The 25,844-nt window shown below is 42.7% G+C and overlaps 3 protein-coding genes across 3 annotated transcripts; all 3 read right to left on the reverse strand.

Annotated features, from left to right (window-relative positions):
* Positions 1–376: 376 nt before the first annotated feature.
* On the reverse strand, positions 377–1,486 carry LOC147629769 (microbial Terpene synthase-like protein 13). Its single transcript, XM_086810985.1, has one exon. The coding sequence runs from the start codon at positions 1,484–1,486 to the stop codon at positions 377–379; it is 1,110 nt and encodes a 369-aa protein (XP_086667111.1).
* Positions 1,487–9,359: 7,873 nt separating this feature from the next.
* LOC147629770 (microbial Terpene synthase-like protein 13) lies at positions 9,360–10,469 on the reverse strand. The gene has a single exon (XM_086810986.1). The coding sequence runs from the start codon at positions 10,467–10,469 to the stop codon at positions 9,360–9,362; it is 1,110 nt and encodes a 369-aa protein (XP_086667112.1).
* A 7,869-nt stretch (positions 10,470–18,338) lies between these two features.
* On the reverse strand, positions 18,339–19,448 carry LOC147629771 (microbial Terpene synthase-like protein 13). The gene has a single exon (XM_086810987.1). It carries the CDS (start codon positions 19,446–19,448, stop codon positions 18,339–18,341), a length of 1,110 nt encoding a protein of 369 aa, XP_086667113.1.
* Positions 19,449–25,844: the final 6,396 nt, after the last annotated feature.

The raw sequence follows: 25,844 nt of genomic DNA on the forward strand, positions 1-25,844 counted from the left end.
CAAGCAACCTATCTTCATTAATCCATCTCTCATTACATACATCCTCTCACGACGACGGCCAATGGTAGAACCAAAGAAAGAAATTCAGCAGATACCTAGCCATTTGATCAAGGTTTGTGAGCAAAACAACAAAGATCCAAAAAAGAGGAAATAGCATCCTTATATATCTTAATTTTAAGTGAGGAGAAGAAAACTTTAGAGTCAACAACAGAAATGCATTTTTGGATAAAATCCTTGCTTTATTAGCTTTAGCGAGTGCAGCTTTAGTTAAAACATGCCTTGCATTAGCCCACCCATTGCTAAAATTGATAAGGGGACGTCTCATTATTAATGAGAGCAGCTTACTGCAAAGCCAAATAGATCTGAGAAGAATCATTCAGTTGAATAGGCAACTTCTTTTTCTTAAGATGGAGGAGAGGCCACCTGCTCTGCAGCACAGCGGAAGCACGACGCCTTGTGGGGAGCAGGTGTGCGAGTAGCGGGCTGTCTGGTAAGACCATTTCACGTTGCCTGCCATTAATAGTCCCAGCCCCCGCAGGTAGGCTTCCACTCCAGGCTTCTCTACGAGGCTTGACTTCTGGGCCTCGGCCATCAGCTGCGCACTCAGCTTGTCCACCTCCTCCACCATGCGCACAGCCTCCCACACCGCGTCCGCAAAAGTGAACCCTGGCGCGGCCTCGCGTGCCCGGAAGATCACAGATGGCAGGTTGAAGTAGTCCCCATGGCTCACCTCAGCTTCAAAAGAGAACAGATCATTGTACAGCGCTACATGATCCACCACTGCGTCGTGCAGCTGCAGCAGCAGCTCGCTTTCTAGCGTCTCCTCGTCCAGCTCGATGTGGAGGCCGTATTCCAGCAGGATGAGGCATGACGGAACTAACGAAGCGGGCCGGCGTATCACTTTGACGTACTCGTCGACACCTGGAACGCGCCCAGTGCTCCGGAATCGAGCTTGGATCATGTTGGCATCAACGTAGCGTCTGGTGGCCTGCAGGAAGCGAGACTGCATTTTGAGAGGCATGTCTCTGGAGATGTCCTTCCAGATGTCATGCAGGGCAGCAAGCCCTTTTTGGATATTGCGGGTTTCCGAGACTGCTTCTACGGTGCTGTCCGCAGCAGCTGAGAGGTGAAGATCGAGGGTTTGGCCAGCAAAGCATGCGAGGATGAGGTTGCGGCGTGGTTGCCAGACATGATCAGTGGCACAGCCACGAATAGAGAGATTGTCATCATCGGTGTCAGTGAGGAAGAACCAGCTCACCAACTTGGTGATCGGAACTAACCGCTGCGCTGCGCATTGGGCATAGCTGACGCTGCAGAAGAAAGGAAGCAAGCAGTCACGAAGGAACTGGGCAGCTTCAGGGGAAGCGGGCGCCGCAGTGGCCAGGATCCAGGGGTCGCACTCCGCTTTGATGATCTCGTACTCGGGATGCAGCATGGGCTGGAAAGAGCAGGCAGGGACCCAGTCGTATGTTTCGCTAGGCTCCATAGAGAATGAATGCTATGAAGTGGAACTTGAACTGGTGATATTTTGAGAGGCTACAGAAGATGATGATGATGTGTAGAGAGGCGAGTAAATTATGTGTGTGAGAAGGCTACCGATGATGCCCTTCTTTTTAATAAGCGGTCGGGTCGATCACCATCAATAATTAGGTCGGCTCACGACTCCTTTTTCACATCATCGTGTCTCTTCTCTCTCGAAAGTCTGTCTTTTTTTAAGGAATTTTCGAAGAAAATTCACTGACTCCCATTCTAATTAGGTGGGCTCACGACTCCTCCTCCACATCATCGTGTCTCTTCTCTCGAAAGTCTATGTTTTTTAGAATTTTCGAAGAAAATTCACTGACTCAACGTTTTTTTTCTTTTCTTTTTTCCAAGGAAACTTCTAAACACAGAGTGCTGAGAAGCCTGAGATTCTTACTTGCATCATATGGCCACCCCGTGCGAATTACAATGTGCTGAATTGTTGTTAACACTCTGGTTTCCAAGGAATGGGTTGTCTTCTTGGACAACATGATTTGGATTTCTCTTTTGTGCCATGTAAGCTCAATGGAGGTATAAAATATTTACTTGGCTTATCAAGTCTTATATTTGAGCCACAAAATAATCGACTCAAGGCCCATTTATGATTTTTTTTTTTAAAAATACTTAAAATTTCCTTGAAACTACTTGAGAGCGCTTGTGGAGGAAGCATTTGCCTATCGTAAAAGTTTTGGAAAAAAAAACATTTTTAAACTTACTAAAATAGTATAAAAATATATTAATAACCTTATCTTCAAGGAGACTTGTATAAAACGCGCGTCTTTTATTGATAAAAGGTACATGGCTTATATTCATATAGTTAGTTTTTTTAATTGCATTTGTAGAGCTCAAAATACTATTTAAGGTATTTTGAACGTAAACTTTTAAAATTATAACTTTCTTACAAATAATCACGACGATGAAGAACTATGTTTTTAAAATTTTTTACACTTGATACATATTTTTTCCACTAATATCTTATGTTGAGAGTATTTCCTCGCTAGGAATTTCTTTGAGACAATATCATAGAAAAGAAATGAATTTTTTCTAAAACTCTTAAAAAGCTACAAAAGTAATCTTACAAGACTAATATAAATTTGAGTTTGAGTATCTTTTATGTATACATTAATCCTTAGTAGTACTCATTTCTTGCCCAAATCATGGACTAAATATTTTTGCTACTATGAAATGCCCTTGTTTGGTATTAGGGTCCCTAGGACTAGACGACTCTTAGGAAATGAGCTAGTTTAATTAATTAGGACTTTTTGGGTAATTAGAGCCTAGTTATGAAAAAAGGGTTAGGACAAGATGTTCACGTTCTTTTTTTCCACTGGTGGATAAGCTTAGGTGATTATCCTTTTTTTATTGCATTTTAGAGAGAAAGAAAGAGAGGGTGCTTCAAATTTGCTTCTTTGTGTAGAGTTTCTAGAGAGAAATAATAGTTTGAAGATTGCGTTGCTTCTAAATTAACCAGAAGAAGAAGAAGAACTGACAAAATTCTCATCACATCAAGCACCACATAAGATAGAGAAGCTTGATAACTGCATAGTGAGAATGCGAGAAGAGGAGGAAACAAGTGAGAGAAAGACAAAGGAAACAAGTGAGAGAAAGAGAAAGGAAAGTGGTAATTTAATAGTGTCTCCTCCATAACAAATACACCAGTTGTTCCAGCCAACTATAGTACCCTCACTACAACATTTCACGACTCCTTCTCCACATCATCATCGTGTCTCTTCTCTCGAAAGTCAATGTGTTTTAGAATTTTCAAAGAAAATTCATTGACTCAACGTTTTTTTTTTTGGGAATTTTCAAGGAAACTTAGAAGCCTCTAAACACATAGTATAGTTTGCTATGCTGAGAAGCCTGAGACTCTTGCTTGCGAATTACAATCAACGCTGAATTATTTTTAACACTTTGGTTTCCAAGGAATTGGGTGTCTTCTTGGACACTTGCTCAAGTCTCTCTCTCTTCTTAATTCTAAAGAGAGGAGTGCAAACAATAATCCATCTACAAGCAATTGAAATTCATTGTCATTTTAACGTGAAAAATTCCCCTTGTGGCCTCCCCTCTCTCTCCTCTCACACTCAGCTTTGTAATGTCAATTGTTACGTTCAAACAATTTCCTCGGTAAGAAATCCAAAATAGCCAGCCCACACTAAAAGGATAGATTCAATAAAGGCGACACTTTTGAAAGATTTTTTTAAAGTAGGCTATATACTTAGTCGAGTGTATGCATTAGTCACCGTTGTAATGCCATTTCGGGACACAATATGTCCTAATATCTTGGCCGGGCTTACCATGAATTTGCATTTCTCAAAGTTTAGACATATGCAATAAAGGTGGCACTTTTGAAAGATTTATTTTCAAGTGAGCTATATGCTTAACGCACTTAGTTCAGTGTATGCACAAGGCATCCATGAAGATTTCAAGAAAAACCCTAAGGTATTCCTTGAAAGCATGACACATCAATCTTTGAAAAGTTACATGAGCATTAGTCAAGCCAAAAGGCATAACCTTGTAAGCAAATGCTTCCCACTCAATGGTGAATGATGTCTTGTGCCAATCTACAGGGTGTATTGAGACATGGCTATCGCAGGAAAAAGCATCTAAAAAGCTATATTCTGCCTTACCTACTACTCATTTGAGCACATGATCTATGAGAGGGAGAGGGTAGATGCATTGACCTTTCTCAAGTTCTCGCAAAGAAAAAGTTTGCCATTCTTTTTGGGTACAACTACAATGGGAGACACCGATTCAGTATGCTCAATTTCAATAATCAAATTTGTATCTATGAGCTTATTAAGCTCCCCTTTGATCTTTTCTATGAAGGTTTGGCTATACACATAAGGCCCTTTGTTTGGACACTCCCTTCACATCCTTGTGTTACGTAGCTCATAGCAGCTATAGGAGGCTCGAGCCCATCCACAGGAGCGTGGACGGCAAGCGAGCTAGGGTTCAGGAGTGAGGGCGCATGGGATAGAGATCCATGGGCAGCTGGGCATGTGTGGGCAGGAAGACCCTTATACATTCTCGACAATGGGGATGCTATCCCCATTCTCTCTCAAGCTGGATGGTGATCCATAGCCTCATCTCCTCCTCCACAAGTGTCGTTTCCACACCAGTTACGTGAGTATAACATTGGTATCAGAGCGAGGTACCAACCCGCGTGAACAGGGGTTGGACCCACCTTAATCATTTGGGGTCCAATCATTGGAAGGACCTTATCTTTTTTTGTTTGTGGAGCAGCACGACAAGGGGGAGAGGAATGATGGAAGCTTGAGTGGAGGAGGAGGAGGAAGGAGGGAGCACGCTCATGCACCTCAACCGCTGCCACCATCTTATCTCTCTCTTACCTGCTCTTAACTGCAACCATACTCAGGGGATAAAAAGGGCACCATACTCTGTCTCTCTCGTTTGCTCTCTACAGCACAATCTACGCGGGAGAGGTGCAGACCTCTTAGGTAGCACCAAGGCTGGCCGGCATACTAAAGAGGGCTGCGTGCGACAACAGCGGGCAAGCCAAGGCGGGCAAGGACAAAAGCAGCTATGCGAAACTCAATAAATGGCAACAACGTCGACGTCAACAAAAATGACGCATACCCCCAGCCAGCGCGAGGATAGTAAACTCATTCATTTGCTTGCTATGGAGGGGCTGCACAGTCGTCAGCCACGAGTCGACGGCCACCCGCAGCTATAATAGCCAGATTCTCTCCATCTTGCACCGCGTTGGTGTTGCACCTCCCCACAATAGTGCGTCGTGCCGGGGTGCTCCTTTTCCTCGATATCGACATCGATCGCGTGACCGCACCATAGTGCGCAGGTCGTCCCTTTGAGTACTCTCGCTACAGAACCTAGGAGCTTGCCCCAACGACACCGCAAACCTTCACCATGGATTTTGCCAAGTTCAATAGCCTGCACACTCTACGGGATTGGGTGACTACTTTCCATCAACTTGCACTATTTTTATTTATTATTTATCATTCTTTTCTGCATTTATTTCACTATCTACACAAAATATAAATAAAAAGAACAAGACCTAGTAAAATCTAGATTCCAATCATGAGCGAGGGTAGGTCACCAACTGTGTGGTGGTTTAGAGGGTTTCTTTGGGATGCTTTCCTTCGTTTCAGGCCTACCAGGGCCGAACTTGACTGCATGAGTCAAGCTATCTCTTCCCGCTGGATTGAGATAGGATTATTGCCTTTGAGCTTGCGAGAGCCCAAATAGACTCCTGTGTTGACATAGCTCACGACATTGCCTTGTTCGAAGATGACCCCGTAGGTCCATCCTAGCGATGGACGACACTTAATTTGGGGGCCATCAGCCCTCAAAGGCTGATGATGATGAGTATGACCACTCCACCAACAATCTCTTTGACGAGAAGAAATACGGAGTGTATCCTCTGAAACTGATGACATTGATGAGGAAAAGATTGACATCTCTAGGGGGTCCCTTGCTAGGTTATTTGCCTATGCACTAGCCAAAGGACAATTTTACTAGCCTAGTTTGTTCAAGGACATCCAAGGTCAATAAGCATGAGCGCCTCAAGGTTGGAGGTTTACTACAACCATTGGATATTCCTAGAGGGAAATGGGAGAGTATTTCCATGGATTTCATCACTCGTCCAACGCGAATGAATCAAGGAAATGATTCGGTTTGGGTAGTGGTTGACAGATTGACCAAGATGGTCAAGTTTATAGCTATTAAGAAGACGGTCAAAACACCTGAGTTAGCTAGTTTGTTTATCGAGCATCTCTACAAACTATATGGCCTGCCCATAGATATAGTCTCTGATTAAGATAGGAAATTCAATATCCACTTTCGGAGTGAATTCTTCAAAAGTTTAGAAACTACTCTGAGTATGAGTACGACACACCATCCGTAGTTGTCAGACAGAAAAGAGTAACCAAGTGTTCGAAGATATGCTTCGAGCATATGTTAGCAAAAGCCAATCCAATTATGAGGAGTATCTGTCGCATTTAGAGTTTGCTTATAACAGTTCAAAACATTCGGCGTCTAGATTTAGTCCATTCATGTTGATGCATGGTTTCCAGCTGCTGATGTAGTCTCCTATAGCCGTAGGGCTATAGAAGGAGAAGCTACAATCTATCAAGGAGTTCCTTGAAGATATACAAGATATGTTGCACAGATATATATATAATATCTCGTAATAGTCTCTCTCTCTCTCTCTCTCTCTCTCTCTCTCTCTCTCTCTCTCTCTCTCTCTCTCTCACACACACACACACACACTCAGTCATTCTCTCTTTAACTCTCTCAAACTCTCCTATGCTCTCTAACTCTCTCTATTTCTCTTAAACTAGCCAAAACTCTCTCTCTCTCTCTCTCTCTCTAGGGTTAGCTATTCAAATTTTTAAAGGGCGGTGTGGTGCCTAGGGGGTAATTCAAAGTACATGTAACATAGCACATGAATTAATGAAGATAGGTTGCTCACAAGGCCCTTCCCTTGTGGTTCTTCCCCAACTAGTCAATCATCTTCTTCTTGTGTCCATAATCTTGGCATATCGGGATCAGACGTACTAAGAAATTGAGTTATATATACAAATGATTCTTGAACAAGACATCCCACTGCCATACTACCTTCAGGGACGAGCTCTTTGATGAACAAATCCTTTAAGTTTCTTCATAAATCTCTCTAACAAAAACATCCATCGGCTATGGACAACCCCAGCCACAACAATTTCATCAACCACATGAACTAGCAAGTGCAATTGAATGGTTAAAATACTTGTTGGAAAGTATTTCTCAGCCAATGTGTCTCTACTAATCTCTTTCCTTGATATCCAACGTACCACTGCACCAATTTTGTAAATTGTTGCTCTAATGTCATCGTTGAGGCAATCCTTGATGGCTATAGGAAGATGAATTGCAAGAATATGTGCCAATCATGACTCTTCAAGCTACTAAGCTCATTGTCCTTTGTAAATGCTCCCTTCAAGAAATACATGCATCCTATAGGGGTACGAAACTCACGAATGCACTTCTTTACACACCGTTGCTCATCCTTTGTCATGACCCAAGGTGCTTTTGGTAGCTTCACCTTTCCATCTGCTCTATTTTGGGCCCATAAGTGGTGCATGAATTGAACCTCTTGTAAATCATCTCGTTGTGCCTTGCTCTCCTTTGCTCCTGTGATGGTTTTTCGAAGCACCTCGGCTATATTCTTGAAAATGTGCATTGGGTCAAGAAGATGGTTCACTAAAAGGTAATTCTAGTATGGAAGTTGATGAAAATGGATAGACGCTTCATTCCTGGAGGTGTATAGGTTGGATCCAGCTCTCATAAGGTCCTCCAATCACTGCTCTACCATATGCAAGGAGACCTCCCTATAAATCCCTCATGCAAAGGATGGTCCACTGGGAGATACTTCTTGTGGCCCTCGCATACTATCTTCTTCATAGATTTTGAGTATCGAGCCTCAAGTTGCGGCCCGCATAATGGACATCCATTATACCCTGACACTGAAAGCCCTATAGAACATCAAAAAAGATTGTATAGCAGGTAAGTTTGGATGATAATTGTGACTTAATATGTTAACAAGCTACAGTATTACTTGAGCACTCTCCATAGCCAGGCCAATCATGCATAGTCCACATAAGTATTCCTCTCAATGTTAGTGCACGTTGTCCAAACCTCTTGGAAATATCATGAACTTCAATGCCCTCCCATAGAACACGAAGCTCCTCAACTAAAGGGACTAAATACACATCCATGTTCTTCACCTTGTACTTTCCAGGAACTATCAAAGACAATAAAAGATGTCCTTTTTTTATCGCTAGCCATGGTGGAAGATTATAGTTAACTAGACAAACAGGCCATGTACTCCATGATGAACTTCATAGACCAAATGGATTCACTTCATCCATGGCTAGTCCGAGTCGAATATGGCGAGCCTCCTCCTGAAAGGCTACCCACTTCTCTTCAATGTGCTTCCATGCAGGGGAATCTATTGGCACATGCATAACACCATCCGTGGACCTAGTGTTTACAGTGCCAAGTTATCAATCCTGCAATGGATTTACACTTGAACATTGTTTTAATCCGAGGGATCATGGGAAAGTGTCGTAAAACTTTTGCTGGTACCCTTTCTCCTTGCACATTTTGTCTATATCTCGATGTACCATAATGTGGACATTGTAATGCGTTGTTATATTCTTGTCGATAAAGAATACAATCATTTGGACAAGCATGGTGTGTGTTGTAGTCCATGCAAATCGCGTGCAACATTGCTTTTGCTCGACTACGGTCCACTGGCATCTCATTATCTTCTGGAAATATTTGATGTTTCAATAAGAAGTGAAAAAGAAAACTCAAAAGAAAGCCCATCCTAGCAAGGGGACTTTTCCCTACCCATGGATGCTCTTCAGAGCAACAGAACACTTCTCCTTAGTAGAAGATCTCTCTACCCAACTAACCTCCTCCTGGCTAACTATACAAGGAACAAATCCAAGCAACCTATCTTCATTAATCCATCTCTCATTACATACATCCTCTCACGACGACGGCCAATGGTAGAACCAAAGAAAGAAATTCAGCAGATACCTAGCCATTTGATCAAGGTTTGTGAGCAAAACAACAAAGATCCAAAAAAGAGGAAATAGCATCCTTATATATCTTAATTTTAAGTGAGGAGAAGAAAACTTTAGAGTCAACAACAGAAATGCATTTTTGGATAAAATCCTTGCTTTATTAGCTTTAGCGAGTGCAGCTTTAGTTAAAACATGCCTTGCATTAGCCCACCCATTGCTAAAATTGATAAGGGGACGTCTCATTATTAATGAGAGCAGCTTACTGCAAAGCCAAATAGATCTGAGAAGAATCATTCAGTTGAATAGGCAACTTCTTTTTCTTAAGATGGAGGAGAGGCCACCTGCTCTGCAGCACAGCGGAAGCACGACGCCTTGTGGGGAGCAGGTGTGCGAGTAGCGGGCTGTCTGGTAAGACCATTTCACGTTGCCTGCCATTAATAGTCCCAGCCCCCGCAGGTAGGCTTCCACTCCAGGCTTCTCTACGAGGCTTGACTTCTGGGCCTCGGCCATCAGCTGCGCACTCAGCTTGTCCACCTCCTCCACCATGCGCACAGCCTCCCACACCGCGTCCGCAAAAGTGAACCCTGGCGCGGCCTCGCGTGCCCGGAAGATCACAGATGGCAGGTTGAAGTAGTCCCCATGGCTCACCTCAGCTTCAAAAGAGAACAGATCATTGTACAGCGCTACATGATCCACCACTGCGTCGTGCAGCTGCAGCAGCAGCTCGCTTTCTAGCGTCTCCTCGTCCAGCTCGATGTGGAGGCCGTATTCCAGCAGGATGAGGCATGACGGAACTAACGAAGCGGGCCGGCGTATCACTTTGACGTACTCGTCGACACCTGGAACGCGCCCAGTGCTCCGGAATCGAGCTTGGATCATGTTGGCATCAACGTAGCGTCTGGTGGCCTGCAGGAAGCGAGACTGCATTTTGAGAGGCATGTCTCTGGAGATGTCCTTCCAGATGTCATGCAGGGCAGCAAGCCCTTTTTGGATATTGCGGGTTTCCGAGACTGCTTCTACGGTGCTGTCCGCAGCAGCTGAGAGGTGAAGATCGAGGGTTTGGCCAGCAAAGCATGCGAGGATGAGGTTGCGGCGTGGTTGCCAGACATGATCAGTGGCACAGCCACGAATAGAGAGATTGTCATCATCGGTGTCAGTGAGGAAGAACCAGCTCACCAACTTGGTGATCGGAACTAACCGCTGCGCTGCGCATTGGGCATAGCTGACGCTGCAGAAGAAAGGAAGCAAGCAGTCACGAAGGAACTGGGCAGCTTCAGGGGAAGCGGGCGCCGCAGTGGCCAGGATCCAGGGGTCGCACTCCGCTTTGATGATCTCGTACTCGGGATGCAGCATGGGCTGGAAAGAGCAGGCAGGGACCCAGTCGTATGTTTCGCTAGGCTCCATAGAGAATGAATGCTATGAAGTGGAACTTGAACTGGTGATATTTTGAGAGGCTACAGAAGATGATGATGATGTGTAGAGAGGCGAGTAAATTATGTGTGTGAGAAGGCTACCGATGATGCCCTTCTTTTTAATAAGCGGTCGGGTCGATCACCATCAATAATTAGGTCGGCTCACGACTCCTTTTTCACATCATCGTGTCTCTTCTCTCTCGAAAGTCTGTCTTTTTTTAAGGAATTTTCGAAGAAAATTCACTGACTCCCATTCTAATTAGGTGGGCTCACGACTCCTCCTCCACATCATCGTGTCTCTTCTCTCGAAAGTCAATGTTTTTTAGAATTTTCGAAGAAAATTCACTGACTCAACGTTTTTTTTCTTTTCTTTTTTCCAAGGAAACTTCTAAACACAGAGTGCTGAGAAGCCTGAGATTCTTACTTGCATCATATGGCCACCCCGTGCGAATTACAATGTGCTGAATTGTTGTTAACACTCTGGTTTCCAAGGAATGGGTTGTCTTCTTGGACAACATGATTTGGATTTCTCTTTTGTGCCATGTAAGCTCAATGGAGGTATAAAATATTTACTTGGCTTATCAAGTCTTATATTTGAGCCACAAAATAATCGACTCAAGGCCCATTTATGATTTTTTTTTAAAAAAATACTTAAAATTTCCTTGAAACTACTTGAGAGCGCTTGTGGAGGAAGCATTTGCCTATCGTAAAAGTTTTGGAAAAAAAAACATTTTTAAACTTACTAAAATAGTATAAAAATATATTAATAACCTTATCTTCAAGGAGACTTGTATAAAACGCGCGTCTTTTATTGATAAAAGGTACATGGCTTATATTCATATAGTTAGTTTTTTTAATTGCATTTGTAGAGCTCAAAATACTATTTAAGGTATTTTGAACGTAAACTTTTAAAATTATAACTTTCTTACAAATAATCACGACGATGAAGAACTATGTTTTTAAAATTTTTTACACTTGATACATATTTTTTCCACTAATATCTTATGTTGAGAGTATTTCCTCGCTAGGAATTTCTTTGAGACAATATCATAGAAAAGAAATGAATTTTTTCTAAAACTCTTAAAAAGCTACAAAAGTAATCTTACAAGACTAATATAAATTTGAGTTTGAGTATCTTTTATGTATACATTAATCCTTAGTAGTACTCATTTCTTGCCCAAATCATGGACTAAATATTTTTGCTACTATGAAATGCCCTTGTTTGGTATTAGGGTCTCTAGGACTAGACGACTCTTAGGAAATGAGCTAGTTTAATTAATTAGGACTTTTTGGGTAATTAGAGCCTAGTTATGAAAAAAGGGTTAGGACAAGATGTTCACGTTCTTTTTTTCCACTGGTGGATAAGCTTAGGTGATTATCCTTTTTTTATTGCATTTTAGAGAGAAAGAAAGAGAGGGTGCTTCAAATTTGCTTCTTTGTGTAGAGTTTCTAGAGAGAAATAATAGTTTGAAGATTGCGTTGCTTCTAAATTAACCAGAAGAAGAAGAAGAACTGACAAAATTCTCATCACATCAAGCACCACATAAGATAGAGAAGCTTGATAACTGCATAGTGAGAATGCGAGAAGAGGAGGAAACAAGTGAGAGAAAGACAAAGGAAACAAGTGAGAGAAAGAGAAAGGAAAGTGGTAATTTAATAGTGTCTCCTCCATAACAAATACACCAGTTGTTCCAGCCAACTATAGTACCCTCACTACAACATTTCACGACTCCTTCTCCACATCATCATCATGTCTCTTCTCTCGAAAGTCAATGTGTTTTAGAATTTTCAAAGAAAATTCATTGACTCAACGTTTTTTTTTTTGGGAATTTTCAAGGAAACTTAGAAGCCTCTAAACACATAGTATAGTTTGCTATGCTGAGAAGCCTGAGACTCTTGCTTGCGAATTACAATCAACGCTGAATTATTTTTAACACTTTGGTTTCCAAGGAATTGGGTGTCTTCTTGGACACTTGCTCAAGTCTCTCTCTCTTCTTAATTCTAAAGAGAGGAGTGCAAACAATAATCCATCTACAAGCAATTGAAATTCATTGTCATTTTAACGTGAAAAATTCCCCTTGTGGCCTCCCCTCTCTCTCCTCTCACACTCAGCTTTGTAATGTCAATTGTTACGTTCAAACAATTTCCTCGGTAAGAAATCCAAAATAGCCAGCCCACACTAAAAGGATAGATTCAATAAAGGCGACACTTTTGAAAGATTTTTTTAAAGTAGGCTATATACTTAGTCGAGTGTATGCATTAGTCACCGTTGTAATGCCATTTCGGGACACAATATGTCCTAATATCTTGGCCGGGCTTACCATGAATTTGCATTTCTCAAAGTTTAGACATATGCAATAAAGGTGGCACTTTTGAAAGATTTATTTTCAAGTGAGCTATATGCTTAACGCACTTAGTTCAGTGTATGCACAAGGCATCCATGAAGATTTCAAGAAAAACCCTAAGGTATTCCTTGAAAGCATGACACATCAATCTTTGAAAAGTTACATGAGCATTAGTCAAGCCAAAAGGCATAACCTTGTAAGCAAATGCTTCCCACTCAATGGTGAATGATGTCTTGTGCCAATCTACAGGGTGTATTGAGACATGGCTATCGCAGGAAAAAGCATCTAAAAAGCTATATTCTGCCTTACCTACTACTCATTTGAGCACATGATCTATGAGAGGGAGAGGGTAGATGCATTGACCTTTCTCAAGTTCTCGCAAAGAAAAAGTTTGCCATTCTTTTTGGGTACAACTACAATGGGAGACACCGATTCAGTATGCTCAATTTCAATAATCAAATTTGTATCTATGAGCTTATTAAGCTCCCCTTTGATCTTTTCTATGAAGGTTTGGCTATACACATAAGGCCCTTTGTTTGGACACTCCCTTCACATCCTTGTGTTACGTAGCTCATAGCAGCTATAGGAGGCTCGAGCCCATCCACAGGAGCGTGGACGGCAAGCGAGCTAGGGTTCAGGAGTGAGGGCGCATGGGATAGAGATCCATGGGCAGCTGGGCATGTGTGGGCAGGAAGACCCTTATACATTCTCGACAATGGGGATGCTATCCCCATTCTCTCTCAAGCTGGATGGTGATCCATAGCCTCATCTCCTCCTCCACAAGTGTCGTTTCCACACCAGTTACGTGAGTATAACATTGGTATCAGAGCGAGGTACCAACCCGCGTGAACAGGGGTTGGACCCACCTTAATCATTTGGGGTCCAATCATTGGAAGGACCTTATCTTTTTTTGTTTGTGGAGCAGCACGACAAGGGGGAGAGGAATGATGGAAGCTTGAGTGGAGGAGGAGGAGGAAGGAGGGAGCACGCTCATGCACCTCAACCGCTGCCACCATCTTATCTCTCTCTTACCTGCTCTTAACTGCAACCATACTCAGGGGATAAAAAGGGCACCATACTCTGTCTCTCTCGTTTGCTCTCTACAGCACAATCTACGCGGGAGAGGTGCAGACCTCTTAGGTAGCACCAAGGCTGGCCGGCATACTAAAGAGGGCTGCGTGCGACAACAGCGGGCAAGCCAAGGCGGGCAAGGACAAAAGCAGCTATGCGAAACTCAATAAATGGCAACAACGTCGACGTCAACAAAAATGACGCATACCCCCAGCCAGCGCGAGGATAGTAAACTCATTCATTTGCTTGCTATGGAGGGGCTGCACAGTCGTCAGCCACGAGTCGACGGCCACCCGCAGCTATAATAGCCAGATTCTCTCCATCTTGCACCGCGTTGGTGTTGCACCTCCCCACAATAGTGCGTCGTGCCGGGGTGCTCCTTTTCCTCGATATCGACATCGATCGCGTGACCGCACCATAGTGCGCAGGTCGTCCCTTTGAGTACTCTCGCTACAGAACCTAGGAGCTTGCCCCAACGACACCGCAAAGCTTCACCATGGATTTTGCCAAGTTCAATAGCCTGCACACTCTACGGGATTGGGTGACTACTTTCCATCAACTTGCACTATTTTTATTTATTATTTATCATTCTTTTCTGCATTTATTTCACTATCTACACAAAATATAAATAAAAAGAACAAGACCTAGTAAAATCTAGATTCCAATCATGAGCGAGGGTAGGTCACCAACTGTGTGGTGGTTTAGAGGGTTTCTTTGGGATGCTTTCCTTCGTTTCAGGCCTACCAGGGCCGAACTTGACTGCATGAGTCAAGCTATCTCTTCCCGCTGGATTGAGATAGGATTATTGCCTTTGAGCTTGCGAGAGCCCAAATAGACTCCTGTGTTGACATAGCTCACGACATTGCCTTGTTCGAAGATGACCCCGTAGGTCCATCCTAGCGATGGACGACACTTAATTTGGGGGCCATCAGCCCTCAAAGGCTGATGATGATGAGTATGACCACTCCACCAACAATCTCTTTGACGAGAAGAAATACGGAGTGTATCCTCTGAAACTGATGACATTGATGAGGAAAAGATTGACATCTCTAGGGGGTCCCTTGCTAGGTTATTTGCCTATGCACTAGCCAAAGGACAATTTTACTAGCCTAGTTTGTTCAAGGACATCCAAGGTCAATAAGCATGAGCGCCTCAAGGTTGGAGGTTTACTACAACCATTGGATATTCCTAGAGGGAAATGGGAGAGTATTTCCATGGATTTCATCACTCGTCCAACGCGAATGAATCAAGGAAATGATTCGGTTTGGGTAGTGGTTGACAGATTGACCAAGATGGTCAAGTTTATAGCTATTAAGAAGACGGTCAAAACACCTGAGTTAGCTAGTTTGTTTATCGAGCATCTCTACAAACTATATGGCCTGCCCATAGATATAGTCTCTGATTAAGATAGGAAATTCAATATCCACTTTCGGAGTGAATTCTTCAAAAGTTTAGAAACTACTCTGAGTATGAGTACGACACACCATCCGTAGTTGTCAGACAGAAAAGAGTAACCAAGTGTTCGAAGATATGCTTCGAGCATATGTTAGCAAAAGCCAATCCAATTATGAGGAGTATCTGTCGCATTTAGAGTTTGCTTATAACAGTTCAAAACATTCGGCGTCTAGATTTAGTCCATTCATGTTGATGCATGGTTTCCAGCTGCTGATGTAGTCTCCTATAGCCGTAGGGCTATAGAAGGAGAAGCTACAATCTATCAAGGAGTTCCTTGAAGATATACAAGATATGTTGCACAGATATATATATAATATCTCGTAATAGTCTCTCTCTCTCTCTCTCTCTCTCTCTCTCTCTCTCTCTCTCTCTCTCTCTCTCACACACACACACACACACTCAGTCATTCTCTCTTTAACTCTCTCAAACTCTCCTATGCTCTCTAACTCTCTCTATTTCTCTTAAACTAGCCAAAACTCTCTCTCTCTCTCTCTCTCTCTAGGGTTAGCTATTCAAATTTTTAAAGGGCGGTGTGGTGCCTAGGGGGTAATTCAAAGTACATGTAACATAGCACATGAATTAATGAAGATAGGTTGCTCACAAGGCCCTTCCCTTGTGGTTCTTCCCCAACTAGTCAATCATCTTCTTCTTGTGTCCATAATCTTGGCATATCGGGATCAGACGTACTAAGAAATTGAGTTATATATACAAATGATTCTTGAACAAGACATCCCACTGCCATACTACCTTCAGGGACGAGCTCTTTGATGAACAAATCCTTTAAGTTTCTTCATAAATCTCTCTAACAAAAACATCCATCGGCTATGGACAACCCCAGCCACAACAATTTCATCAACCACATGAACTAGCAAGTGCAATTGAATGGTTAAAATACTTGTTGGAAAGTATTTCTCAGCCAATGTGTCTCTACTAATCTCTTTCCTTGATATCCAACGTACCACTGCACCAATTTTGTAAATTGTTGCTCTAATGTCATCGTTGAGGCAATCCTTGATGGCTATAGGAAGATGAATTGCAAGAATATGTGCCAATCATGACTCTTCAAGCTACGAAGCTCATTGTCCTTTGTAAATGCTCCCTTCAAGAAATACATGCATCCTATAGGGGTACGAAACTCACGAATGCACTTCTTTACACACCGTTGCTCATCCTTTGTCATGACCCAAGGTGCTTTTGGTAGCTTCACCTTTCCATCTGCTCTATTTTGGGCCCATAAGTGGTGCATGAATTGAACCTCTTGTAAATCATCTCGTTGTGCCTTGCTCTCCTTTGCTCCTGTGATGGTTTTTCGAAGCACCTCGGCTATATTCTTGAAAATGTGCATTGGGTCAAGAAGATGGTTCACTAAAAGGTAATTCTAGTATGGAAGTTGATGAAAATGGATAGACGCTTCATTCCTGGAGGTGTATAGGTTGGATCCAGCTCTCATAAGGTCCTCCAATCACTGCTCTACCATATGCAAGGAGACCTCCCTATAAATCCCTCATGCAAAGGATGGTCCACTGGGAGATACTTCTTGTGGCCCTCGCATACTATCTTCTTCATAGATTTTGAGTATCGAGCCTCAAGTTGCGGCCCGCATAATGGACATCCATTATACCCTGACACTGAAAGCCCTATAGAACATCAAAAAAGATTGTATAGCAGGTAAGTTTGGATGATAATTGTGACTTAATATGTTAACAAGCTACAGTATTACTTGAGCACTCTCCATAGCCAGGCCAATCATGCATAGTCCACATAAGTATTCCTCTCAATGTTAGTGCACGTTGTCCAAACCTCTTGGAAATATCATGAACTTCAATGCCCTCCCATAGAACACGAAGCTCCTCAACTAAAGGGACTAAATACACATCCATGTTCTTCACCTTGTACTTTCCAGGAACTATCAAAGACAATAAAAGATGTCCTTTTTTTATCGCTAGCCATGGTGGAAGATTATAGTTAACTAGACAAACAGGCCATGTACTCCATGATGAACTTCATAGACCAAATGGATTCACTTCATCCATGGCTAGTCCGAGTCGAATATGGCGAGCCTCCTCCTGAAAGGCTACCCACTTCTCTTCAATGTGCTTCCATGCAGGGGAATCTATTGGCACATGCATAACACCATCCGTGGACCTAGTGTTTACAGTGCCAAGTTATCAATCCTGCAATGGATTTACACTTGAACATTGTTTTAATCCGAGGGATCATGGGAAAGTGTCGTAAAACTTTTGCTGGTACCCTTTCTCCTTGCACATTTTGTCTATATCTCGATGTACCATAATGTGGACATTGTAATGCGTTGTTATATTCTTGTCGATAAAGAATACAATCATTTGGACAAGCATGGTGTGTGTTGTAGTCCATGCAAATCGCGTGCAACATTGCTTTTGCTCGACTACGGTCCACTGGCATCTCATTATCTTCTGGAAATATTTGATGTTTCAATAAGAAGTGAAAAAGAAAACTCAAAAGAAAGCCCATCCTAGCAAGGGGACTTTTCCCTACCCATGGATGCTCTTCAGAGCAACAGAACACTTCTCCTTAGTAGAAGATCTCTCTACCCAACTAACCTCCTCCTGGCTAACTATACAAGGAACAAATCCAAGCAACCTATCTTCATTAATCCATCTCTCATTACATACATCCTCTCACGACGACGGCCAATGGTAGAACCAAAGAAAGAAATTCAGCAGATACCTAGCCATTTGATCAAGGTTTGTGAGCAAAACAACAAAGATCCAAAAAAGAGGAAATAGCATCCTTATATATCTTAATTTTAAGTGAGGAGAAGAAAACTTTAGAGTCAACAACAGAAATGCATTTTTGGATAAAATCCTTGCTTTATTAGCTTTAGCGAGTGCAGCTTTAGTTAAAACATGCCTTGCATTAGCCCACCCATTGCTAAAATTGATAAGGGGACGTCTCATTATTAATGAGAGCAGCTTACTGCAAAGCCAAATAGATCTGAGAAGAATCATTCAGTTGAATAGGCAACTTCTTTTTCTTAAGATGGAGGAGAGGCCACCTGCTCTGCAGCACAGCGGAAGCACGACGCCTTGTGGGGAGCAGGTGTGCGAGTAGCGGGCTGTCTGGTAAGACCATTTCACGTTGCCTGCCATTAATAGTCCCAGCCCCCGCAGGTAGGCTTCCACTCCAGGCTTCTCTACGAGGCTTGACTTCTGGGCCTCGGCCATCAGCTGCGCACTCAGCTTGTCCACCTCCTCCACCATGCGCACAGCCTCCCACACCGCGTCCGCAAAAGTGAACCCTGGCGCGGCCTCGCGTGCCCGGAAGATCACAGATGGCAGGTTGAAGTAGTCCCCATGGCTCACCTCAGCTTCAAAAGAGAACAGATCATTGTACAGCGCTACATGATCCACCACTGCGTCGTGCAGCTGCAGCAGCAGCTCGCTTTCTAGCGTCTCCTCGTCCAGCTCGATGTGGAGGCCGTATTCCAGCAGGATGAGGCATGACGGAACTAACGAAGCGGGCCGGCGTATCACTTTGACGTACTCGTCGACACCTGGAACGCGCCCAGTGCTCCGGAATCGAGCTTGGATCATGTTGGCATCAACGTAGCGTCTGGTGGCCTGCAGGAAGCGAGACTGCATTTTGAGAGGCATGTCTCTGGAGATGTCCTTCCAGATGTCATGCAGGGCAGCAAGCCCTTTTTGGATATTGCGGGTTTCCGAGACTGCTTCTACGGTGCTGTCCGCAGCAGCTGAGAGGTGAAGATCGAGGGTTTGGCCAGCAAAGCATGCGAGGATGAGGTTGCGGCGTGGTTGCCAGACATGATCAGTGGCACAGCCACGAATAGAGAGATTGTCATCATCGGTGTCAGTGAGGAAGAACCAGCTCACCAACTTGGTGATCGGAACTAACCGCTGCGCTGCGCATTGGGCATAGCTGACGCTGCAGAAGAAAGGAAGCAAGCAGTCACGAAGGAACTGGGCAGCTTCAGGGGAAGCGGGCGCCGCAGTGGCCAGGATCCAGGGGTCGCACTCCGCTTTGATGATCTCGTACTCGGGATGCAGCATGGGCTGGAAAGAGCAGGCAGGGACCCAGTCGTATGTTTCGCTAGGCTCCATAGAGAATGAATGCTATGAAGTGGAACTTGAACTGGTGATATTTTGAGAGGCTACAGAAGATGATGATGATGTGTAGAGAGGCGAGTAAATTATGTGTGTGAGAAGGCTACCGATGATGCCCTTCTTTTTAATAAGCGGTCGGGTCGATCACCATCAATAATTAGGTCGGCTCACGACTCCTTTTTCACATCATCGTGTCTCTTCTCTCTCGAAAGTCTGTCTTTTTTTAAGGAATTTTCGAAGAAAATTCACTGACTCCCATTCTAATTAGGTGGGCTCACGACTCCTCCTCCACATCATCGTGTCTCTTCTCTCGAAAGTCTATGTTTTTTAGAATTTTCGAAGAAAATTCACTGACTCAACGTTTTTTTTCTTTTCTTTTTTCCAAGGAAACTTCTAAACACAGAGTGCTGAGAAGCCTGAGATTCTTACTTGCATCATATGGCCACCCCGTGCGAATTACAATGTGCTGAATTGTTGTTAACACTCTGGTTTCCAAGGAATGGGTTGTCTTCTTGGACAACATGATTTGGATTTCTCTTTTGTGCCATGTAAGCTCAATGGAGGTATAAAATATTTACTTGGCTTATCAAGTCTTATATTTGAGCCACAAAATAATCGACTCAAGGCCCATTTATGATTTTTTTTTAAAAAAATACTTAAAATTTCCTTGAAACTACTTGAGAGCGCTTGTGGAGGAAGCATTTGCCTATCGTAAAAGTTTTGGAAAAAAAAACATTTTTAAACTTACTAAAATAGTATAAAAATATATTAATAACCTTATCTTCAAGGAGACTTGTATAAAACGCGCGTCTTTTATTGATAAAAGGTACATGGCTTATATTCATATAGTTAGTTTTTTTAATTGCATTTGTAGAGCTCAAAATACTATTTAAGGTATTTTGAACGTAAACTTTTAAAATTATAACTTTCTTACAAATAATCACGACGATGAAGAACTATGTTTTTAAAATTTTTTACACTTGATACATATTTTTTCCACTAATATCTTATGTTGAGAGTATTTCCTCGCTAGGAATTTCTTTGAGACAATATCATAGAAAAGAAATGAATTTTTTCTAAAACTCTTAAAAAGCTACAAAAGTAATCTTACAAGACTAATATAAATTTGAGTTTGAGTATCTTTTATGTATACATTAATCCTTAGTAGTACTCATTTCTTGCCCAAATCATGGACTAAATATTTTTGCTACTATGAAATGCCCTTGTTTGGTATTAGGGTCTCTAGGACTAGACGACTCTTAGGAAATGAGCTAGTTTAATTAATTAGGACTTTTTGGGTAATTAGAGCCTAGTTATGAAAAAAGGGTTAGGACAAGATGTTCACGTTCTTTTTTTCCACTGGTGGATAAGCTTAGGTGATTATCCTTTTTTTATTGCATTTTAGAGAGAAAGAAAGAGAGGGTGCTTCAAATTTGCTTCTTTGTGTAGAGTTTCTAGAGAGAAATAATAGTTTGAAGATTGCGTTGCTTCTAAATTAACCAGAAGAAGAAGAAGAACTGACAAAATTCTCATCACATCAAGCACCACATAAGATAGAGAAGCTTGATAACTGCATAGTGAGAATGCGAGAAGAGGAGGAAACAAGTGAGAGAAAGACAAAGGAAACAAGTGAGAGAAAGAGAAAGGAAAGTGGTAATTTAATAGTGTCTCCTCCATAACAAATACACCAGTTGTTCCAGCCAACTATAGTACCCTCACTACAACATTTCACGACTCCTTCTCCACATCATCATCATGTCTCTTCTCTCGAAAGTCAATGTGTTTTAGAATTTTCAAAGAAAATTCATTGACTCAACGTTTTTTTTTTTGGGAATTTTCAAGGAAACTTAGAAGCCTCTAAACACATAGTACAGTTTGCTATGCTGAGAAGCCTGAGACTCTTGCTTGCGAATTACAATCAACGCTGAATTATTTTTAACACTTTGGTTTCCAAGGAATTGGGTGTCTTCTTGGACACTTGCTCAAGTCTCTCTCTCTTCTTAATTCTAAAGAGAGGAGTGCAAACAATAATCCATCTACAAGCAATTGAAATTCATTGTCATTTTAACGTGAAAAATTCCCCTTGTGGCCTCCCCTCTCTCTCCTCTCACACTCAGCTTTGTAATGTCAATTGTTACGTTCAAACAATTTCCTCGGTAAGAAATCCAAAATAGCCAGCCCACACTAAAAGGATAGATTCAATAAAGGCGACACTTTTGAAAGATTTTTTTAAAGTAGGCTATATACTTAGTCGAGTGTATGCATTAGTCACCGTTGTAATGCCATTTCGGGACACAATATGTCCTAATATCTTGGCCGGGCTTACCATGAATTTGCATTTCTCAAAGTTTAGACATATGCAATAAAGGTGGCACTTTTGAAAGATTTATTTTCAAGTGAGCTATATGCTTAACGCACTTAGTTCAGTGTATGCACAAGGCATCCATGAAGATTTCAAGAAAAACCCTAAGGTATTCCTTGAAAGCATGACACATCAATCTTTGAAAAGTTACATGAGCATTAGTCAAGCCAAAAGGCATAACCTTGTAAGCAAATGCTTCCCACTCAATGGTGAATGATGTCTTGTGCCAATCTACAGGGTGTATTGAGACATGGCTATCGCAGGAAAAAGCATCTAAAAAGCTATATTCTGCCTTACCTACTACTCATTTGAGCACATGATCTATGAGAGGGAGAGGGTAGATGCATTGACCTTTCTCAAGTTCTCGCAAAGAAAAAGTTTGCCATTCTTTTTGGGTACAACTACAATGGGAGACACCGATTCAGTATGCTCAATTTCAATAATCAAATTTGTATCTATGAGCTTATTAAGCTCCCCTTTGATCTTTTCTATGAAGGTTTGGCTATACACATAAGGCCCTTTGTTTGGACACTCCCTTCACATCCTTGTGTTACGTAGCTCATAGCAGCTATAGGAGGCTCGAGCCCATCCACAGGAGCGTGGACGGCAAGCGAGCTAGGGTTCAGGAGTGAGGGCGCATGGGATAGAGATCCATGGGCAGCTGGGCATGTGTGGGCAGGAAGACCCTTATACATTCTCGACAATGGGGATGCTATCCCCATTCTCTCTCAAGCTGGATGGTGATCCATAGCCTCATCTCCTCCTCCACAAGTGTCGTTTCCACACCAGTTACGTGAGTATAACATTGGTATCAGAGCGAGGTACCAACCCGCGTGAACAGGGGTTGGACCCACCTTAATCATTTGGGGTCCAATCATTGGAAGGACCTTATCTTTTTTTGTTTGTGGAGCAGCACGACAAGGGGGAGAGGAATGATGGAAGCTTGAGTGGAGGAGGAGGAGGAAGGAGGGAGCACGCTCATGCACCTCAACCGCTGCCACCATCTTATCTCTCTCTTACCTGCTCTTAACTGCAACCATACTCAGGGGATAAAAAGGGCACCATACTCTGTCTCTCTCGTTTGCTCTCTACAGCACAATCTACGCGGGAGAGGTGCAGACCTCTTAGGTAGCACCAAGGCTGGCCGGCATACTAAAGAGGGCTGCGTGCGACAACAGCGGGCAAGCCAAGGCGGGCAAGGACAAAAGCAGCTATGCGAAACTCAATAAATGGCAACAACGTCGACGTCAACAAAAATGACGCATACCCCCAGCCAGCGCGAGGATAGTAAACTCATTCATTTGCTTGCTATGGAGGGGCTGCACAGTCGTCAGCCACGAGTCGACGGCCACCCGCAGCTATAATAGCCAGATTCTCTCCATCTTGCACCGCGTTGGTGTTGCACCTCCCCACAATAGTGCGTCGTGCCGGGGTGCTCCTTTTCCTCGATATCGACATCGATCGCGTGACCGCACCATAGTGCGCAGGTCGTCCCTTTGAGTACTCTCGCTACAGAACCTAGGAGCTTGCCCCAACGACACCGCAAAGCTTCACCATGGATTTTGCCAAGTTCAATAGCCTGCACACTCTACGGGATTGGGTGACTACTTTCCATCAACTTGCACTATTTTTATTTATTATTTATCATTCTTTTCTGCATTTATTTCACTATCTACACAAAATATAAATAAAAAGAACAAGACCTAGTAAAATCTAGATTCCAATCATGAGCGAGGGTAGGTCACCAACTGTGTGGTGGTTTAGAGGGTTTCTTTGGGATGCTTTCCTTCGTTTCAGGCCTACCAGGGCCGAACTTGACTGCATGAGTCAAGCTATCTCTTCCCGCTGGATTGAGATAGGATTATTGCCTTTGAGCTTGCGAGAGCCCAAATAGACTCCTGTGTTGACATAGCTCACGACATTGCCTTGTCCGAAGATGACCCCGTAGGTCCATCCTAGCAATGGACGACACTTAATTTGGGGGCCATCAGCCCTCAAAGGCCAATGATGATGAGTATGACCACTCCACCAACAATCTCTTTGACGAGGAGAAATACGGAGTGTATCCTCTGAAACTGATGACATTGATGAGGAAAAGATTGACATCTCTAGGGGGTCCCTTGCTAGGTTATTTGCCTATGCACTAGCCAAAGGACAATTTTACTAGCCTAGTTTGTTCAAGGACATCCAAGGTCAATAAGCATGAGCGCCTCAAGGTTGGAGGTTTACTACAACCATTGGATATTCCTAGAGGGAAATGGGAGAGTATTTCCATGGATTTCATCACTCGTCCAACGCGAATGAATCAAGGAAATGATTCGGTTTGGGTAGTGGTTGACAGATTGACCAAGATGGTCAAGTTTATAGCTATTAAGAAGACGGTCAAAACACCTGAGTTAGCTAGTTTGTTTATCGAGCATCTCTACAAACTAGATGGCCTGCCCATAGATATAGTCTCTGATTAAGATAGGAAATTCAATATCCACTTTCGGAGTGAATTCTTCAAAAGTTTAGAAACTACTCTGAGTATGAGTACGACACACCATCCGTAGTTGTCAGACAGAAAAGAGTAACCAAGTGTTCGAAGATATGCTTCGAGCATATGTTAGCAAAAGCCAATCCAATTATGAGGAGTATCTGTCGCATTTAGAGTTTGCTTATAACAGTTCAAAACATTCGGCGTCTAGATTTAGTCCATTCATGTTGATGCATGGTTTCCAGCTGCTGATGTAGTCTCCTATAGCCGTAGGGCTATAGAAGGAGAAGCTACAATCTATCAAGGAGTTCCTTGAAGATATACAAGATATGTTGCACAGATATATATATAATATCTCGTAATAGTCTCTCTCTCTCTCTCTCTCTCTCTCTCTCTCTCTCTCACACACACACACACACACTCAGTCATTCTCTCTTTAACTCTCTCAAACTCTCCTATGCTCTCTAACTCTCTCTATTTCTCTTAAACTAGCCAAAACTCTCTCTCTCTCTCTCTCTCTCTAGGGTTAGCTATTCAAATTTTTAAAGGGCGGTGTGGTGCCTAGGGGGTAATTCAAAGTACATGTAACATAGCACATGAATTAATGAAGATAGGTTGCTCACAAGGCCCTTCCCTTGTGGTTCTTCCCCAACTAGTCAATCATCTTCTTCTTGTGTCCATAATCTTGGCATATCGGGATCAGACGTACTAAGAAATTGAGTTATATATACAAATGATTCTTGAACAAGACATCCCACTGCCATACTACCTTCAGGGACGAGCTCTTTGATGAACAAATCCTTTAAGTTTCTTCATAAATCTCTCTAACAAAAACATCCATCGGCTATGGACAACCCCAGCCACAACAATTTCATCAACCACATGAACTAGCAAGTGCAATTGAATGGTTAAAATACTTGTTGGAAAGTATTTCTCAGCCAATGTGTCTCTACTAATCTCTTTCCTTGATATCCAACGTACCACTGCACCAATTTTGTAAATTGTTGCTCTAATGTCATCGTTGAGGCAATCCTTGATGGCTATAGGAAGATGAATTGCAAGAATATGTGCCAATCATGACTCTTCAAGCCACTAAGCTCATTGTCCTTTGTAAATGCTCCCTTCAAGAAATACATGCATCCTATAGGGGTACGAAACTCACGAATGCACTTCTTTACACACCGTTGCTCATCCTTTGTCATGACCCAAGGTGCTTTTGGTAGCTTCACCTTTCCATCTGCTCTATTTTGGGCCCATAAGTGGTGCATGAATTGAACCTCTTGTAAATCATCTCGTTGTGCCTTGCTCTCCTTTGCTCCTGTGATGGTTTTTCGAAGCACCTCGGCTATATTCTTGAAAATGTGCATTGGGTCAAGAAGATGGTTCACTAAAAGGTAATTCTAGTATGGAAGTTGATGAAAATGGATAGACGCTTCATTCCTGGAGGTGTATAGGTTGGATCCAGCTCTCATAAGGTCCTCCAATCACTGCTCTACCATATGCAAGGAGACCTCCCTATAAATCCCTCATGCAAAGGATGGTCCACTGGGAGATA

The sequence above is a fragment of the Cibotium barometz genome, chromosome 17 (genome assembly GCF_041138505.1).
Source record: "Cibotium barometz isolate CiBa-2024 chromosome 17, ASM4113850v1, whole genome shotgun sequence".
NCBI classification, from domain to species: domain Eukaryota; kingdom Viridiplantae; phylum Streptophyta; class Polypodiopsida; order Cyatheales; family Cibotiaceae; genus Cibotium; species Cibotium barometz.

Bases quoted from the DNA above. Each gene is read 5' to 3' on its own strand.
- LOC147629771 (XM_086810987.1), bottom strand. From the start codon at position 19,448: ATGGAGCCTAGCGAAACATACGACTGGGTCCCTGCCTGCTCTTTCCAG.
- LOC147629769 (XM_086810985.1), bottom strand. From the start codon at position 1,486: ATGGAGCCTAGCGAAACATACGACTGGGTCCCTGCCTGCTCTTTCCAG.
- LOC147629770 (XM_086810986.1), bottom strand. From the start codon at position 10,469: ATGGAGCCTAGCGAAACATACGACTGGGTCCCTGCCTGCTCTTTCCAG.